General features: G+C 44.6%; 1 protein-coding gene across 5 annotated transcripts in view; it reads right to left on the bottom strand.

The window, feature by feature from the left end:
* Positions 1-19,436, bottom strand: part of SRGAP3 (SLIT-ROBO Rho GTPase activating protein 3) — a 237,810-nt gene extending 218,374 nt beyond the window's left edge. For 4 of the 5 annotated variants that reach the window (XM_033132357.1, XM_033132358.1, XM_033132359.1 and 1 more), the window contains exon 1: positions 18,664-19,436. In XM_033132357.1, coding sequence (XP_032988248.1) covers positions 18,664-18,730 — 67 coding nt within the window. In that variant the 5' untranslated portion in view covers positions 18,731-19,436. The remainder of the gene's footprint in view (positions 1-18,663) is intronic. The other variant, XM_033132356.1, reaches the window with a different exon arrangement.
* Positions 19,437-19,858: the final 422 nt, after the last annotated feature.

The following is a 19,858-nucleotide window of genomic DNA, read 5'->3' as shown; positions in this document are numbered from 1 at the left end:
ACTTACACTGAGGGATTTCTAACTGCTAAAAATGTGTTGTGATGACTATTATAGGGGTGACTAAGTCCACCACCCACCACATCGCTGGGTCCTTACCGGCTTCTGGCAGCTGAAGGGCCCTCCTGCCCACCCTCCGCCAGTTCCCCTCAAGAATGGGTCTGAAGCAAACACCACAGCACTTCTCCCTGGGGGAGAGCGTCTTACCCTTGACTCCAACCTCAAGGAGAGGTTGACTTGACTCCTCTCTTCATCCTTAAGGAGAAATGAAGGATTTACTTAAAATAATGACAGGGAGTCTCGATTGTGAACTTTGAAAGGATGGTGGCCAGTGAGAGGCATTTTTATATCATAGACACTGAGCATTTGTTACGCTGTCATGCAATTCTCATAGTACTATCTGATGAGCATAATTTGAGACGGAAGAGAGAATATAACTTCTCCGCCTTATCCAGAAATGGCAAGCCCAGCTGCCTATAGAAACCAGGAAGCTTAGGCAAATGAGTGAAGCAGTGGGTGTGAGATAAGAGGGTGTGGGGACCCAAAGCTCCTGGCCCAGGAAGTAGTAGAGACTCAAGACTGCATGCCTCATCTAAAAATGACAGCTGCTCCTCAGCTCTGGTGGATTGGTTTCCATGTGCGAATGGGGGCCCAGTGCAGCCAGAATGTCCGATTTGTTTTCAAGGAGTCAGAAATACAGATTTTTCTATGAAGTTGCCCAATTTTGTTGTGCATCTCAACAAAATACATCACTGGCCTGTAAAATACCTCTTGCTGGGTGAGGGTTGGTCTGGAAGAAAATAAGTTGAATTTTTTTAATTTAGTCTTGTGCTGCTTTAAATGGAGAAGGTGAAGGACATCCAAGAGGCATTTTTAAATCCTTGGGGCCTAAGCTACCCAGTTCCTGGGTGCACGGCAGGCACACTACGGAGGGGTGCTAAGGGTGCACATGCGTGCTGGACGTCATTGATTCTCCACTGATTTCTTCCACAGGAGAGAGAGCCACATCCTGAGTTCGTCATAGGCTTGGCTGTGACACTGTTGGGAGCATTAGAAGGAAGGTCAACAAGGATGGGGAGGGAGGGGGATATTGACCTCTAGTGAGCTAAAGGCCAACTCTACTCACTCCTCCCAAGTCAGGATCACAATCAAGGATGTGGAAATCTACCCATCGAAAGGAAATAATATGGACTAGCCAGGTCCAGGGCACCTTCGTGGACCAAAATTCCTAGAAGTTATACTTCCAAGGAGGTCAAAGTCAAGTCTGGGTGGGTCCAGACTTCTAACACTCTTCTCCCTGGTGGCTGGTTAGATCTGGTAGCATCTCAGAGAGAAGTCAGGGCAGTTGTCCAAACTGGTCCCTACAGGGAAGGAGTCAGAGTTTTGAACTCCAGACCAACTTTGGTTACCCTGGAGCAATCGAGCTAAGATTCAAGTGTGGGCGTGGAAGGGACGCCTTCATGCCCAACCCACCTAGGCCGAAGTAGTTCTCCACGTGGAGAACAGCTCAGCAGACTTCTGCATGGGGGCGCTGAGCCACTGCTTTGGGACGGGCATTCATTTCCCCGTGAGTGGCCTCTCGCATCTATTTCCCTCTAGACCATCTTGGGGAGGCACCAAGAGCCACCTGGACGAGGGACAAGACTGTGAGGGTCCAAGATGTGGCATCCTAACCGAAGTCCAATTTGTTGTTACCCCATTCATATTTCTGTCTATTCATGAGAGAAGTTCCTCTCAGGGCTCCATATCCAAAAAGATTTAGTTTCTCTTGAAGAGTTGGTGGTTTTCCCTTAAAGATACTATTAAACTTTACATTTTTAGAGTCAATACCTGTTTCCTTCTGTTAAGATCTCTCTGCTTCCTGGTTCTGTTTGCTGCAGGGTGTGCGGTTTCTCTTAAGGGTATCCACTGTTTATGGAATACCTACCATGTGTCTGTTCTGGTCTGAATGATTTACGGAAATGCCTAAGGTAGGTATATGGTTCCTATCGTACAGAGGTACAGAGAGCTGAGCCTCAGAGAGGTTAAATTTATTCACAACTAGTAAGCGGCACAACTAGAATCTGAAGCCAGATTTATTGGACTCTGGAGCCTGCAGGATTACTCTTCTGGTTGTGATTATTACCGTGTTTCCCCGAAAATAAGACCTAGCCGGACAATCAGCTCTAATGCGTCTTTTGGAGCAAAAATTAATATAAGACCTGGTCTTATTTTACTGTAATATAAGACCGGGTCTTAGATAATATAATATAATATAATATAATATAATATAATATAATATAATATAATATAATATAACTATAATACTATATTATATTAATTTTATATTAATTTGTGCTCCAAAAGACACATTAGAGCTGATTGTCTGGCTAGGTCTTATTTTCGGGGAAACAGGGTAATAACACTAGCTAACACTATGGAGTCCTTACTCTGTACCAGGCCCTGTGCAGACAGAGGGCTTGCATGTATTATCTCATTTAACCACCTAGCTAACTCTTTGAGGTTATATTATTATCTTCACTTTACAGATGAGGAAATTGAGGCTCAAAGAAATGAAAAAGACTTGCCCCAAGTCACATAGCTTGAATAGGAGCAGAGCTGGGCTGCAAGCCTTGAGCAGTTTGACTTGAACACTCATGCTCCCGGTGACTAAGCCTGCCTTCCTTGGTTTCCTGAGGTTCTCAGACGAGATGGCACGCTCATATCCTCATCCTGTAAATACTCAATTAAAACACTGAATGGGGCAGGGCCTCTGGGCAGGAGTAGAGGCTTCCACTAGACCGACAACCATGCGACAACCACCACTTGTTTGGACACCTGTGAACCCAGCTAATGCTGCTCCTGGGCTGTCTGCGCTTAGGGACCTGGAGAGGCAGAAGAAAATGCAGATTCGTGGCAATCCTGGCTGCAGAAGGGTCGAGAGGCGCAGAGCTGAGACATGGTCCCCTCTTTCCTAACTGCAGAACTATACCAAGGCTCTGTTTCTAGGCTTGGCTCCCATCCTTCCCCCGCCCATTCAGATGATAATTAACTGGGTCTTAGAGGTACCAAAGCCCCCGAGTTGAGCCTCAGATAATCCTTCCAGTTTTGTCAAGCAACTGGCCATTTTCCCACTTCCAGGGGAAATAGGGGACTTTGTGGTTTACCGGCCACAGTCTGGGGTAGAGGCCAAAAAGGGCCTTTGTCTGAGGAGCCCGTAGAAGGCTTACTCCAGGGTTCTGACAAACAATAAAGGAAACTGGTGATCCAGGGGGCATTCCTGTTTCTCGGGAGACTTTTCTCCAGGAGTACCGGGACTTATCTTTCCACAGTCTCCTTTCATTCATCTAGCTGTCCAGCCTTTGACAGTAATGAGGATGGAGAAATGTGCCTCTGTCTCTTTAGAAAACTGGGCAATTAAATTTTCTTTAATGAGTTCTTTACTTTCTCCTAGCAATATCATTTCTGTTGCAGACTTGAATGATTTTCTTCTTTAATTCCTTTAAATAGAATTGGAAGGCAGTGTTTCCTGGAAGAGCATCTTAATATTTTCATAAGCTTAAACCTAACTGTGCATGTGTTTTTCTACCCTTGATAGCTATTCCAGAACTTGCTGTGAATGCCTCCTGTGTGGCAGGCACTAGGCACAAGAATTCGGGAATGAATAAAACAAGGCCCCTGCACTCAAGGAGCTCCGAGGAATACAGACACATAAACAACCCACGGTAATAGCAGCATGTCCGGGCAAAAATAGAAATAATTAACATTTCTGCAGAACTCTAGAGTTAACTTTCTCACACACCACTTCATTTGATCTTCACAGCAACTAGCCTTTAGGATAGATAATGCCTCATTTTACATATGAGGAAGCAAGGACGCAGAATGGAGACATGCCTCGCTCAAAAGACAGGTCAGAGATGGAAAAATCAAGTCCCAGACTCTTGACACAGCAGCACAATGGCTCCTGATTGAAACCCAATAACTTAAATGGTTGGGCGTGACTATTCTACCCCATACCCATCTCTTAGAATTTTAAAAGAGCGGGGGAAAGACACCTTCCACACTACATAGGGTAATAGTCCAGTAAAGTAATACAGTTCATTTCAGCAATCATTCTTACAGTATATAATGAACACCAGGAGATGTTCAGCATAACTCAAATATCTTTTGCAGGTGTCTCTTCCTCCCTCCCTTCCTTCCTTCCTTTCTTTCCTTTCATAGCTCAGCTGATGTCTGAGCATCCTCCACAGCAGAAAAATTTGTCAATAAATTCCTTACTTATTGTCAGCTTCGTGGGTCTTTTAATTAGAAAAGTATTCACACTCATTATTTTAGAAATTAATCAAAACTGAAGAATATCAAGGGAAAAGGTCTCCTTTCCACTGTTCCCTGTCACTACCATGCAGCCCCCATCCCTAACCGCTCCCCCAAGAGTAAACATCATTATCAATCTCAGAACTATTAGACTCTTTATACACACCCAAATGCCTAAAGACACACCTTTTTTATTAAGAAAAAAAAAACAGGATTGTAATACACACACACACACACACACATACACACACACACACACACACACACTCTGGGAGTTTAGGTGTTTTGTTTGTTTTCCTAATTCGTCAGTAGTCTACATGATTACTAAATGTTCTTTTGCCTTCAAAAAGAATATACAGACAGTCAAGTTGGTGAGTTTACTCCCAAATATGTCCAGGCCCAAATATTTCAAATTTATGAACCCTGGGGCACTTGTAAAATCTAGGGTTCTAGGTCCCACCCCCATAGATTCTGACTCAATAGGTCTGGGGTAAGGCCCCAGAATCTGAATTTGTTACAAATTCCTCCCCCATGATTCTGATGCATGTGGCCCAGGAGCCACGCAGGGAAAAACACTGCAGTGGGCAAAGAAAGCATCATGCCTAGTATCTAAGACTTCCTTTCCCACTGCCCATCCACCTCTCCTTTCCAACCAGGTACACTTACTAATGTCCCACCTGTAGGCTCAGGTTCACTGCACAGGGCTCTGAATGCTGGTGACTCTCTTACTAGCATAGCTAACATTTTTATTGTTCAGTGAATGCTCCTGTATGCTAAGCAGTGTGCTGGAAATTCTGGTGTGTGTTTTTTCAACTAACTCAGACATACACACGAGCAATTATTATCCCCATTTTTCAAATAAGGAAACTGGTGAGGTATTATCCCTATTTTTTTTTTTAATCTTTCTTGGATAAGAAAAGACTTATCCAAGGTCATTCAACTGGTAAGCCCTAAGCCAAGACTCAAACCCAGGTCTGTGGAATTCCATCCAGAGCATGGTCCCCACCTTCTCACAGCTGCCTCCTTCCACAATCCATATTCTTGTCTCACCTGCTTTCTGTAACTAGCATAACTCTATCCAAGCAGGATGGGTTTCTATCCTCTTCCGTTGATCCCTGGCTTTAATTTCACCTTAAAAGCACTTATCACATGATTATATTTACCATCTTGAATATAACTATTACAAAATTCTTTTTCTGAAACCATTTCAATCTTTTATACCAAGAGTTGTGTGTTTCTCTTAGGAGTACCAATCTTCTGACCCCTTAAATAGTTTGATGGCTTCTGACGTTTCTCTAAATGAAAATATGGTTCTGTCCAGATCCAAATTAGCTCGGGAAATAACGGTGGTGAGATAAGCGTGGCCAGTTCAGCTGTACAGATCAATATGAGAAATCATCTACAACATTCTCAACCATTTAGATCCATTTGCTATAGGTTCCCCCAAGAACTCTGCACCACCCTTTCACGACACTCAACACTTCTGTAAATACAAGTTAGTTTGTCTTCCTCCTGTGAAGGCAGGGAACATAGTGGGAACTAATAACTATTTGTTAAACGAAATCAAAGTACACTGGCCCACCATATTCTCAACATTTCTTTCCCACTAGTCCCAACAGCATAACAATTCTGTGTTTCTGGCAGAGAGCAGTAGGGCCTCCGTCATTTTTGGCTCCGAGTTTCAATGGCGATATTATGCCAAGTATGAGATCCAGCAAGACAGAGATACTCAGGGTGGGTCCTGAAGCAGGAGGATCAGGCCACAGCTAAAGCCCTAGATGAGCTGAGGGTCAAGGGACAAATAAACTCAAAAGACCACAACCAGGCAAAAGGTCAAGAGTCCCAATGGCTGAGGTAGGAGGTCAAGGAGTAATTAGTTACCAGCGAGTGACTATTGTTCTGCCTCAGTTTTCCCAAGATGCTATATCTTCAGGAGATCCAAACTACACTGTCTGGAGAGGCCACTGATCCAAGTAAAGGCCATGTAAAGTAAAAAGTAACATACTGGCCAGCTCTGCTTCGAAAAGTCCTACTGAGATGACAGTGGCAGAGACGTCATGCTGCCCAGCCAGTTTGCATTCTTTAGTACAAATAATGTCAGAGAAGTGACACCCACTCTTTTATGTCCTTGAAGGTGGCTAAAGTGTTTCATTGGTAAGGGTCTCTCACGTCATCTCTCTCTCTGGTTCCTTTGGAGGCACTAAGCTATGGAAGGTTCTCTACAGAGCTCTCCCCTCCCTCTGAGCTCTGATCTCTCAGTAAAAATGCTACGTGCCTACAGGCCTTGCTGCCTGAGAAAAAGATGGCAAATGTACTAATCTACAGCAAACGATATTCTGAAAATATGCTCAGCGGCCTCAGAAGCCAGGAGATAGCAGGTTATCACTGTTGAGAGCAAACCAGCAATCAGGAATCCCAAAAGTAGCCCGGATGACCAAGGACTCTGGCAGAGAACAACAAGCACAGGTGAACCAGAGGAAAGGTACCAGCAGGGTGGGTAACCTGTGGCTGAGGCTAAATTCTTGGCCCCAGACAAGACTTTCTTCTTAAAACTTTCAAGGCAGGAATACCTGGATACCAACAGGGAAGTGAGACGACAGTGGACTGGAAAAGAGGACATTTTTAGCTGAAAGGAACTGGAACTGATGTCTGGGTGGGGATGAGTATGCTCAGTTCCCCCCAATTTTAGACAAATTTTGGGGGACAGAAGTGGCCAACCCCTACAATCCCCCGCCCTAAAAGACCTTCCAAACATGTGGGAGGTCATGCTTATTGACTGATGTTCTTACTTGGCAAAGTCTGTTTATTTTTAGGCCACTCTCTGCTTGAAGCCCTAGGTCTACAGGCCTATGGTGATTTGCCTATCAGCTTTATTCTTATAACTTTTCACAAAAGATCTATGATCCCACTTTTTGTTACATATAGACATAAAACAAATCTGATAGATAGAAATATGCAATCTGGAAGGGAATATATGGAACGTTTATAGTGGTTATCTTAGGTAGTGGTTTCTAGATTCTCTTTTTTTATATTTTTCTGTATTTTCAAAACTTTAAAAATCATGAGCATGAATACAACCATAATCAGAAAAAAGAAAAGTTATAAAAAAAATAAGACTATCATCCATCATCTCCAAGATCAGAGACTCATAGGATCCAATGGTTTGAAAGGAGCTTCAAGCCCTCTCATTGCAAGTCTTATGTCCCACCCCCACTCCATTCCACCTGCTCTGGATTTCAGCCACATCAAACATCTCACCGTTTCCCGACTACCCAGGCCCTTTCATGACCCCCAGGCCTTTGCACAGACTGTTCTCTCTTCATGAAATGCCTTTTACCATCTGGAGAGCTTCTACCCATCCTTAAAAACCCTACTCAAAAGGCCTTCTTTCTATAAGAACTTCCCCAGTTCTCCTGCCAAAGCAGTCCCTTTCACTCTGAGTTTCCACAGAGTGGTTCCAGCACTGTCCCTGTACTTGCTATACGGTATTATAATTGATAAATCTATTTTTGTAACTATCTTTCCTAGAAAACTACAAGTCCTTCAAAGACAGGGATGGAAACTATATTTTACCCACTTTTTTGTCCCCATATCAGACACATACTCCATTAACAAAAAATATTGGATTCCCTGTAGTATCCCTGCAAGTGGCACCGGGTCTCTACCTCATTCCCCTCTAAGCCATCAGCTGGATGGCTCTGCCTAGATACCATTGTCCCTTCCACTGATTCTTCATCTTCCTGAATTATCTCTCAGTCAGGGTTTGGGGAAAGCCTGCATCTACTTCATTATGTGCCCCTAGACTGCAATTCCCAGTTCAATCCCATGTACCTCGAAGCAGAATATTTACGTGTACTTGTGTGCAAAGTCCATCACAAGGACATCTACGTTCAATCATTCATTCAATGGATATGACGATGACCTGTTATACACCAAGTGCTATTCTAGGTGCTAACGACACACAAACGAACAAGAAAAACAAAAGTCTTATAGACTTTCCATTCTGAGAAAGAGAAGAAATAAACAAAGAAGGGAAAATATTATAGCCATAAGTGCTTTGCTTAGAACTCATGTCAGCAGATGCAATAGTTACTCTATGGTTACTTGGATGGGGTGGTCAGGAATTGACATGAAAGCTGAGAGCTGAATACCAAGATGGAGCCAGCCATGTGACAATCCAGTGGAAGAGGATTCCAGAAAGAAGGAAAAGCTAAGTACAAAGGTCTGAAGCAGGTACACGCTTAGGGAATTCAAGGAACCAGGAGAGTGGAAAGGCGAGATGGCCGAGGCAGGCAGAGCGCAGCTTTGTAAACTGAGCTAGGGGTTGGGATTCAATTCTCATGCAGATGCTACTGGAGGGCTTGGAACCCAGGGCTGACAAGATTAGATTTAAACTGTCGGGATTACTGCGGGCTGCTGTGGGGACAACAGACTATGACGACAAGAGAAGAAGCAGGGACACTATTTTGCCCTCCCTCCCCCAGGGACATCTGGCAATGTCTACAGACATTTTTGGTTGTCACAACTTGGGGAGGGGGGTGCTACCGATACTAGTGGGAAGAGGCTAGCATCCCACATGGTGCAGGACAGCCCAGAATGTCAGTAGTGCAGAGATTGAGAAAGTCTGAGTTAGGAGGACGTTGTCATGGTCCCAGCAAGAGGTGATGGTGGTCTGGGCCAGGATGATGCAGATGGAGAAAGAAGAAAACTCATTGCAATGAATATTTTGACATATTGAAGGTTTTCTCCCATATTTCCTTAGGCCTCTTGGACCTGATACAGGCAGGGAGGGCATTCTATGTTTATTGCCTCGGGGATAATACAGAGAAAGGGTCCATCTTTGGCATTTGACTTTCAAAAGCTTAGTCCTCAGGGAGAATAAAAGGAATGTGGATTGTGGGCAATAGCTATGAGAGAATGTTTGATGATAAGTGCCAGGGTATCAGCCCTCTCACCTCCTTCTCCCCTTCAGGCCCCACACATGGATAAAGATTTCAGGGAGTCAGTAAAGCAAAGTGTATGTAGATTTTATGGATCTATAAGAAAATAACCTGGGTGGTCAGGAATTGACATGCAAACTGAGAGCTGAATACCAAGAAGGAGCCAGCCGTGTGACAACCAGCCAACCCAGCCTCGCCCTGAACAAGTCCAGGGAAAAAGGTTGATGGGGGAATCCCTTATAGATTTGCATAATCTGAGAATGGAGCAGAGCTAGGCCACTTCCCCAAGCAGAGCAGCAGGGAGGCCCTGGAGAAATGAGTGCTGGGCATGGCAAGACAAGCCTGAGACAAATGTCCAGTCCTTCACCACCGACATGGCATATGAAGCCCAGGATGGCCCCTGGGGCCTACAAATCACATGGAAGTAGCTGAAGAGGGGGACACATGAAGGAGCCCGGGGGGTTGGAAAAAGGAAGATCATTGGCACAGAACGACCACTGAAGACCCAATAGGAAGGAAGATTGCTCAGTAGTTACAAAACCACAACAGCTGTCCCTTGGTGCTGCCTCCTTTTCGCTGGACTTGGCACACAACACTGGAGGAAACAGGAGAGAAACCCCAAATTGACTTAGATTTATTTCTGCCACCCCCAGCAGAATAGAGATGTGAAATGGAAATCGAGTTCCAAAAAAATAAAGAAAACATTTCTTGTGTGGCTGGATGTGTGGCCGAGATCTTTTCACTCTGAGGTGCAATGAGCTGTGTGGACTCTGCATGTTTACCGGCACCATTATCACCTGGCATCCACTGTACAATCCCAGGGGCAGCACCAAGGTCCATGCAGGGCACCCGAACACCACCTGCAGCCAAGTGCACCCCCTTACTGTCATGCACAGAAGGGCACACACGCACACACACCATGCATATTGATCGGGGTGAGCTGTCACCAAATTACCATTTAAATCAATGGTTGAGCGCTCTGTAATTGGAAATGTCAAAACCCACATTTTCTAAGCGACCTCAAAACACCACACGGATATCACTTAGCTGAGCTGGATACACATTTGTTTTACCTCTTTCCTTCTTCAAATTGTCCTCTGAGAGGAGTATAAAAATTAGGGAACTGAGCAAAAGGCAAAAAGAGAAAGAATCCTGGGGCCGGACCAGTGGCTCAGGCGGTTAGAGCTCCATGCTCCTAACTCCAAAGGCTGCCGGTTCGATTCCCACGTGGGCCAGTGGGCTCTCACCCACAAGGTTGCAGTTTAATTCCTCAAGTCCCACAAGGGATGGTGGGCTGTGCCGCCTGCAACTAGCAATGGCAACTGGACCTGGAGCTGAGCTGCGCCCTCCACAACTAAGACTGAAAGGACAACAACTTGAAGCTGAACAGCACCCTCCACAACTAAGATTGAAAGGACAACAACTTGACTTGGAAAAAAGGCCTGGAAGTACACACTGTACCCCAATAAAGTCCTGTTGCCCTTACCCAATAAAATCTTTGGGAAAAAAAAAAAAAGAATCCAGATAAGCCACAAATCTTGTAGCCTGACATTTTCCAAAATGGAATCTCTGGAACAGAATCTTGAGATTCTTTCAAGAAAAAGGTCTAGAAGATTAAATAAGTCTGAGGAAAGCCCATGATCCTGTCTTAGAGATTCACACTTGACACACTCAAGGTTTCCAGAAGTGCTGTGGAAAACAAACCTAGTCAACTCAGTTTGTGCTAGGATTTCCAAAATCTATTTGACCACGGTTCTATTTTTTCCACCCAATGCCTCTTTACATCCAATCTCATGGAATACACCTCAGGGAGCACTACCCCAAACATAAATTGGCCTAATGATTAAACAAATTAAGAGAACAGAGCCAAAATCCCACTCCTGGCCAGCCAAGATATTTTATAAACACCAACAAGCCACAGGGAACAAAGCAGTTACAAATGAAATCTAGCCCAGAACATAGCTTGCTGTGTCCTGCATTAGTCCAGAGGTTCTGAAATTCAGCATCTTTAGAAGTCAAGTTCCCTTCCTGGCAGCTATGAGGAAAGGACCAGTTTCTAAACGAGCCTACCACTTCTCCTTCCGACTTCTCCAGTCCTCACCCTTGCCTCATCCTGTTTTCCAAGGTACCACTCAGCTCTGCCTCCTGGGCAACCAAGTCTAGCCATCTAGGTTATTGTATAAACACCAACGAGCCATCAAGGATGAAGCCTTTACAGACGAAGTGTCTGCAAGCCAGAGCCCTTCTCTGAGCATTAGTTTCCATACATGGAAAAAAAAAAAGTGGGAGAGCTGGACGAGAAGACATCTAAGATTTCTGGTTCTATATTTCCAGGTTGGTGGAGATAGATCAGGCAGCCTCTGTCACGTCTACAGGGGTGTTTCCAGTGGGTACTTGCCCAATGATGACTCCTCCGGGGTAAGAATGAAGGGCCAGACACAGCTAGGTGGCATCAAGTGGGGACTAGGAGAGATGGGGTTAGAGAGAGCGTGGAAGTATTAGGAAGGGTAGGAAGTCAAAGATAAAGACGCATCCCAGGTTGGTCACCCACTGAAGGAACTTGTGGGTTTTAGAGCCGTGTTGCCTTGGCATGCATCTTGCCTCCTTGCACAACTGGAAGTCAGGAAGACTCCCATTTAAACCCTCGCTCTGCCACTGTTTGCTGTGCAATCTGATACAACTTATTTTATTTCCCCAACCTTCATTTTTTTAATCTACAAAATGGGACTAATAATGACTATCTCACAGAATTATTGGGATCAAAAAATGAGACATTGAATATATGACTGAGACGTAGAGCTAAATAAAAATTACCTCCCACTACTAAAGAAAGCTGTATTAACCTGAAGCATGGCTTGTAACGGTCACTGAATGAGAGAATAAATGAATGAATGAATGTTTCTGGAAAGAAAAGGTTGTCCCTAGTATATAAACTTTGGTGGTGAAAACTCCAGAAATTGCCAGTATAGATCCCCAGATCCACTGATTTCCCCCAGACAGGGAGGTGCCTGGCGTGCAGTGCCCCCTACCCTGATTGTGACAAACATCACCTCATCAAATATCATCTTTGCTTTCAACACATCAGCTTTCACCAAATCCCCGCTAATATAAACATCTCCCCTACCAGGGACAAAGAAGGAAATTCAACAAACCATGAAGAATATCTCTTTTACCCTGCTTTCAATGGAAATAAAACGCCTGCTTTTGATGGAACAGAAAGTATAGGTGTTATTATCAGCTGAATGTTTGTGTCCCGCAAATTCATATTTTAAATCCTTAAACCTCTATACCATGTTTCCCCGAAAATAAGACCTAGCCGGACCATCAGTTGTAATGCATCTTTTGGAGCAAAAATGAATATAAGACGCGGTCTGCTCCAAAAGATGCATTAGAGCTGATGGTCCGGCTAGGTCTTATTTTCGGGGAAACAAGGCATGATGGTATTTAGAGGGTGGGGCATTTGGGAGGTGATTAGGATTAGATAAGAGCATGAGGATGGTGCCCTCATGGCAGGATTAGTGCCCTTACTAGAAAAGGAAGACAGAGAGCTCACTCCTTCTCCACACACCAAAGAAAGACCATGTGAGCACACAGCAACCAGGCAACCATCTAAAATCAGGGAGTGGACCCTCACCATGAATTGTATCTGCTAGCACCTGGAGCTTGGGCCTTCCCAGCCCCCAGAACTGTGAGAAATAAATGTCTGTGTTTTAAGCCACCCAGCCCATGGTATTTTGTGTAGCAGCCCAAGCTGACTAAGGCAAACGTCAAAGAAAACAACTGCATGAGTCATGAGTTATAAGAGTAAAACTTCTTATTAATAATTTATCAGCCACTCCCTCAACCAACAGTGTGCCGAGCCTGTTGGCGAAACAAAGACAACCATGAGCACTTCTGCCCTCAAGAGTTCACCGCCAAAGGACTACACACAGCACTGTAATAAACGACAAGAAGGCTCAGCTAGAGGGACAGATGTGAGGGCACCACTAACACTGCCTCGGAGAGTTAGCAGGGCATCATGGAGGAAGGTATCATTTGAGCTGGCACTGAAGGCTGGTCAGGTGCTGGTCAGACAAAAAGCAGGGATGAGGGGAAGACATTTTAGGCGTAACAAAGGCACAAATGGGGGAAGATTGGGGGTGGGAAGGGTATGGGGAACTCAGAGACAAGGAATTGATGTAATGTGGTTATAAAAGCACAGGTATATCACAGAGAAAACAACTGAAGATGAAACAGGAAGACTGGCTGAGGACCCATCACCAAGACTTTTTGTGGCCTTCAGCTTGCAGGCCAGAAGCTGCAACCCGGTGGGCCAGGAGCCGCAACTGTCCTGCTGACAGGTTTGTTCAGGCCCTGAGGGGATTTTTTTAAAAATCTGAGCTACCATTTGAAAATCAGGAGATTGTCTTCATGGCCTTGGATGTGGCAAGGAATTCTTAGAGATGATACCAAAAGCATGAGGAAAATAGAAAAAAAATGGAGACTCTGAACTTCATAAAAATTAAAAACGTTTGTGCTTCAAACGACACCATCAAAGAAATGAAAAGACAATCCACAAAAGGGGAGAAAATATTTGCAAATCACTTATCTGATAAGGGACTTGTCTCCAGAATATATAAAGAACACTTACAGCTCAATAATTTAAAAAAAAATTTTTTTAAACATTTTAATAAATTTTAAAAACAAAAATCAGGCGATTTTGTTTTAAAAATCCAGATTCCCTTGATACACTTAAAGAACTGACTACTCCGGGCTCACATTTCACAGCAGTGACGGACCAGAGTGAGCAACGGCTGCCTCCTCCAGGTGAGAGCTCTGATCAGCCCCAGGCCCCAACCCAGCCTGCCTTCCTCACTGAACCCTGTTGAAGCACTGAGGGTTCCTAAGGTCATCCGATCTATGGCATAATCTCTTTAAGACTGAACTCACTCTGATGCTCAGTTGAAGTTTTTTGTGTTTGAGGGTTTCTTTTTATTATTATTATTTCCTTCACTTATTTTTATCACCATATTCCAAGAAAAGTCCTAGAAAGCCAAGAATGTATCATATACTTGCATCTCTCACAACACCCAGCACAAGACAAAGAACAAAGTAGATACTCCATGTTTATGGAATGAATGCATAAATGAAGGCATTCTCTGTGATCTTCTTCAATACGTGCTTTTCTTCCCCCAAAACTATAGAGTTTTGCTATTAACATAGCCTAAAATGATTATAGGTATGTAATAAAAAATAAAACATTAAAGTCAATCACTGCATTTCTATTTCAATTTTCTATTAGGTTGAAATGGAAATGGGGACTCCGAATAAATGTAGAACAGAGCATTAGGCCTGGCAGCAAGATGGATTAGATCCCAGCATACTGAGAATGCCTGCAAATAAGATTACCAAACACTATCGGTGATCTTTGAGGGAATTGTGAAAAATAGGATAGGTGCCAAAAAGCGATAAATGGGCAAATATTATTCTGACTTCAAAAGGAGAAAGAAGTGATAGCTTGCCACTTCCAGACTAGAGGACATGATGTCACTCTCAGGCAAGGTGCTTGAACGGATTTGTAAAGGGACACTTGTGAGTCCCTCAGACAGGAAGCAATATCCATTTGGAGCCAGCACAGAATCACCAAGAACGAGTCATATTAAATTCATTTCATTACTTCCCTCCGACAAGGCTCCTAGCCTAGTAGATTGAAGAAATATAGCAGACACAATATATATGGTACAATGAGGAAATGGGCAGTGAAAAAGGCTAATTCAAGAGTGAAATGGGCTAATTCAACCCTTGGGCTATATTCATAGGAGCAGTACATACAGCATGAGAGAGGTGATAGTTGTTTTCTTTCTCTGACCACACATAGAGAGCCTCATTTAGAACTTAGTACCACTCTTGAAGAAGGCTTTCGATAATACCAGCTTGGAAGTTCATTTGGCAAACCCTCTTTAAAAGCATAAAGCTCTTATCCAGATTTCTGGCATTTGTTAAAAAAAAAAAGAAAAAAAGAAAAAGAAAGCTCTCACTGGACCTACATTTCTAAATGGTAACAACTGGTTGGATCCAAGCACTGATTGCCCATCTGGAAAGCATGTATGCTGTCAAGCCCATCATAATCACCACCACCCCTTCTATATTGCCCTCAATGAGATAGTGGTCCAACTGCCACAAGTCATCTTACTTCACTCATTTATTCTACCTGCCAAGCACACAAAAGCATTGGAGTTTGTAATCCAGGATGCAGTAGATACAAAGGAGAGTGAAGATGCATCAGTAAACCATCGTGTATCAGCAAATGAGAATAATCAAAGTCCAGGTGCTATGATCAAACATCCAAGAAGCATCTTTCTAGTTCTACGAAGTCCCAAGGGGAAGATACTATAGAACCAATAGGTGGATGAGAAGGAGACATATTTAACCCAACATAAAAACTGCTTACAACAGCCAGAGCTGTCTAAGGATAGAATATGTGGGCTTGAGAGGTGGTGAGTTCCCCATCACTGGAAATTAGCAAGCATATGGTATAGTACTGCATTGCAGGTATTTAATGAAAGGGACTCAAGTATCTGAGAAGGCATGAGTCTGAAATTTTTTACAATAGGAAAAAACATTCCCCTTTATTAGGTCAATAAATTCCTCAAAAAGAGGTAAAAGAGAGTAAGTCTACAAAGAACTTAGTATTATTTTTAAAAACCGAAAGTTCCCCTCACAGAATTCATAGAGGACAAAATCTATATAACTAGGTGGAGTGTTTGCACCAAACTGGTCAAATGCTACCCATGGAGAAAGGTAATTGGCATCAAGCATTATTTTTGGTGATTGCTCAAACCATTCTTCAGAGGCAAGCAAGAAAGGCGAGGGATCAAAGTAAAAGGGCAAACAATGGAACTCCATCAAGAGGCAGCCAGCCCCACCACAAAACTGCCATCTGCTACCAACATCAATCCCTCAAAGGGCAGCTGTAGGCAAACAATGTGTCAGGGAACACTGGGCCTGGCAGAAAACCCGCTGCCTTCACATGTCTAGCTCTGTGACCTTGGACGAGTCATTTCACATTACGAGGCCTCAGTTTCCTCATCTCTAAAACTGAGTTCATGCGAACGCTTCCTGTACCTTGTGTAGGCCAAGAATAGTGATGTCTGGGAGTGGGCCATAGAAACAGCAGGGCCCTGTACACACAATAATTACAACAATAGGGGTGGCCGGTTAGCTCAGTTGGTTACAGAGTGGTACTGATAACACTAAGGTTGCCGGTTCGATCCCCGCATGGGCCACTGTGAGCTGTGTCCTCCTTTAAAAAAACCAAAAAAAAAAAAAAAAAAAAAAAAAATTACAATGATGATGAATATAGAATTTTGAAAGAAAAGATTCCAGATGGTTTCAGGCACAGCAGCAACCTGACCTAAATCATATGGATGTCATCTCGAAAGGAATAAAATTAAAACTCTTGTAAACAGAATGCAGAGATGTTTAGAGTCTGGAAAAGACAAGATCATTTGGGCAAATTTCCTGCTGAAACGCATTATCTTTCACTCGCTAATTAGCTGTTAAAAATAAAGGTGAAAGTAAAAACTAAAAGAATCAGCCAGAGCAATAAATGCTCAATTGATCTTCAAGCAAAGTTCATGGGCCCAGCAGTAGCAATCCTTCAAAAATAAAATCAGTACATTTCCTACCAAAATGATGCTTATAGAAACCCCAACCTGTCTAAAACTCAGCATCCCCTTCTCTATTATGGCATTTGTCATGGGAACCTCCGTTGTTTTTTTTTAAATCAGCCAAATTAATCTTATAAAACATAACCTCCCTATAAAGTATATATGCAAAGACTGAAACTGGGCTTTTGTATTGAGCAATCAGGTAAATTCAAATCTCTGACCAATACAGGGCTTGTTTCTAAATTTTCAGCAAGGCTGAAACATAAGTCACTGTTTTCTACACTGAACTGAAAACTAAAGGGGAGGAGATCAGGGATGAGGAGAGTTTTCCTGTTTGTTTTGCCCTGGGGTCTACCCAGAGGTGGTTAGCAGGCTGGGTTTGAACAGAACTAAAAGGCGCAAGACGGCTGGTGAGACTGGAAAAAAACCGAAGCCCTCCCCTGATGGCGGCTCCCCTCCCAAAGTTTCCCAAGCATCTGAAGCGTGTACAGCAGCTGTGGATGCCTGGCCTCCCACCACTGCTGGGGAGGCTACCGGCCTTCCTGGGTCACTGAGTCTTGAGCTGCAGTAGCACCTAGAAGCAGGTGTGGCAACATCAGTTCGCCTGAGCCCCCGATAACCAACTTGCCCAATAATCCAGCCATCGCCTCAAGGGCAGACATCAACACCCACTGAAGATGTATTCTGTCTTTGCTCTTTCTGTGAGAGACCACAACACACCCTGTGTCGCAGCAAAGACACCTGGGACCAGAAAGAAAGCAGACGCTGTGAGGCACAGGCCCCGGCGTCCCTTAGGGTACATCCTAGGAGAAAGAGTGCGCATGGTGTACGGTGCTTTTAGGTTTTCCTTGCCAAAGCTGAGCCTAGAACTCAGGAGGATGGGAGAAGCCTGGCCTGAATGAGGGTTCCGCCTACATTTGTCTATGCGATTGCATCCAGTTTCCTATTTCACCTTGCTAATATGGATTTAGGGAGCAGCTTCCGAGAGGAGTGTGCCCCCATGGGCACCAACGCTGGAACAAGCAGCCAGAGGTCATCTCACCGTCTTGGCAGGCTTCCCCTGGCACCACAAAAGCCAGGCAGCACCTACCAGCCGAAACAGCACACTGAGTTGTTGGCTTTGAATGAAGGCGAAAGACCCTAAACACTAGTGCACAGACGATGACTGGGGCTGCACACTGAGAGAGAACACAGTTGCTGAACCAACCTTCCTCTTTATGCCTAAATGCCTGCATTAGTTTGGATCAATATGCCCCGTAACAGCTAATCCATGGCAACCCAGGCCAGCAGTGCAGCCTCCCTGTGCAGCTGCCCTATGCACATGCATGTGAATTCCAGCCCAGAGAAAGGGGCAGAGGCAAAGCAACAACAAAAAGGAGAAAGCAAAATAAAATAGCAGACCATAAAAAAACAGACACCAGATCAAGGGATTTTTAGCATGGGGGGGGGCAGTGGAGGCGATGACTGTCAAAATGCCCTTACAGTGACATGTCACGGCCAAGATGATGGAGTATCCGAGACACTCCTCAAGCTGGGGTAGGAGCCTCCTCGCACACCTGCAATGCAGTGATCACTGCCCCCCTATAATCCATACTCCCAGCACGAGCACTCGCTGCTGTAGAAACCAGTCTGGACTTGTACGGCCGCCACTGTTCCTCCTCACAATAAGATTATTGATGCATAACAACATTTCATGATGGCAGGGAGGAAAAGAGGGGGGGAAAGCCAAAGCAAGGAAATAAGCAAAGGGGAGGGGAGGCATGACTCCCCGGCCCGCGTCTCACCTTTTATTTGGGCTTCATATTCGGCAATGATCTCTTTGTCTTTCTTGAACTTAGTTTGAGATGACATCTTCCAACGTGGCCACAGGCACTGACAGGCTATTTGATTTATTTCTCCTTTTTCTTCCCGAGTTCTCTCTCAAGCCCTGGTAATCACACGGCTCTGGTCGATTTCACAGGTTTAGGGGCTAATCTCTTTCACTTGGCGGCAGAGCCAGGGGAAAAATCCCTCTCGTTCTGGAAGGAAAATTCTCTTTACTCGCCAAAAAATGTCTCCAGTAGCTTGGTCTGGTCAGCTCCTCTTGCAAAAAAAGAACCACCACCCTAGGAGCACTGTAACCTGCCCCAGATTTTCAAGATTTTTCTTCCAAAAAATAATAACCAAGAGCGCAGACACACACGTACACACATACACACTCACACACACACACGTGCACTCACACTCTCATCTGGACATGCACACACACAGCCATGATGCACACGCGCGCACACACACACACACACACACACACACTCACCCTCACTCACTCACACTGGCTCACCCACTCACACACATCCACGAGAGGCGCAGCGCCTCCTTGGTCGTCCGGTCAGTCCCCAGCTGGCTTTCCAAAGCTCTGCTAAGGAGATGGTCAGGTGGCCAAAGGACTGGTCATCTCGCATCCTCCCTCCCTTCAGCGCCTCTGGTCTGATGTACAGTGGGGATCAAAGCCAGGAGAGTGAGATGGACGTTCTCCTGATGCAAGGCTTAAGCTCGGGTGATTCGGGGCTGGACTGCTCGCCCTGCAGAGCTGGCTGAGCGCTCCCCCCACCGCTCTCGTCACTAAGCTCCACCTTCTGGATTTTATAACAACTGACACATTGTAGCCTACAGGAGAGCACAACTCACTGCAAGCAAAAAGGGGAAGAGACGCTCACAAAAGGGAAGGCAGCAGGAAAAAGAATAGGATTGGAAAGGCCTGACAGGCCCCTACGAACTCCTACCACTAGCAGTCGGGTTAGGGGATTTTTCTTCCAAAATCTCCAAAAGGTCCACCTTTTCCATGCACCATGCAATTTAACCCAATTTCTCAAAGTAATAGCTATGTGACAGTTTGTCACTCTGCAGGAATTGTCTAGCAGAGGACAGGGGCTGACCCATGTAGCCAAGCTCATTAATATTTGTTGAGCAATTGCAGGTGGCACAAACAATGCCAGG

This window comes from Rhinolophus ferrumequinum, chromosome 17 (genome assembly GCF_004115265.2).
Source record: "Rhinolophus ferrumequinum isolate MPI-CBG mRhiFer1 chromosome 17, mRhiFer1_v1.p, whole genome shotgun sequence".
NCBI classification, from domain to species: domain Eukaryota; kingdom Metazoa; phylum Chordata; class Mammalia; order Chiroptera; family Rhinolophidae; genus Rhinolophus; species Rhinolophus ferrumequinum.
This window is presented reverse-complemented; position numbering and strand designations above follow the sequence as displayed.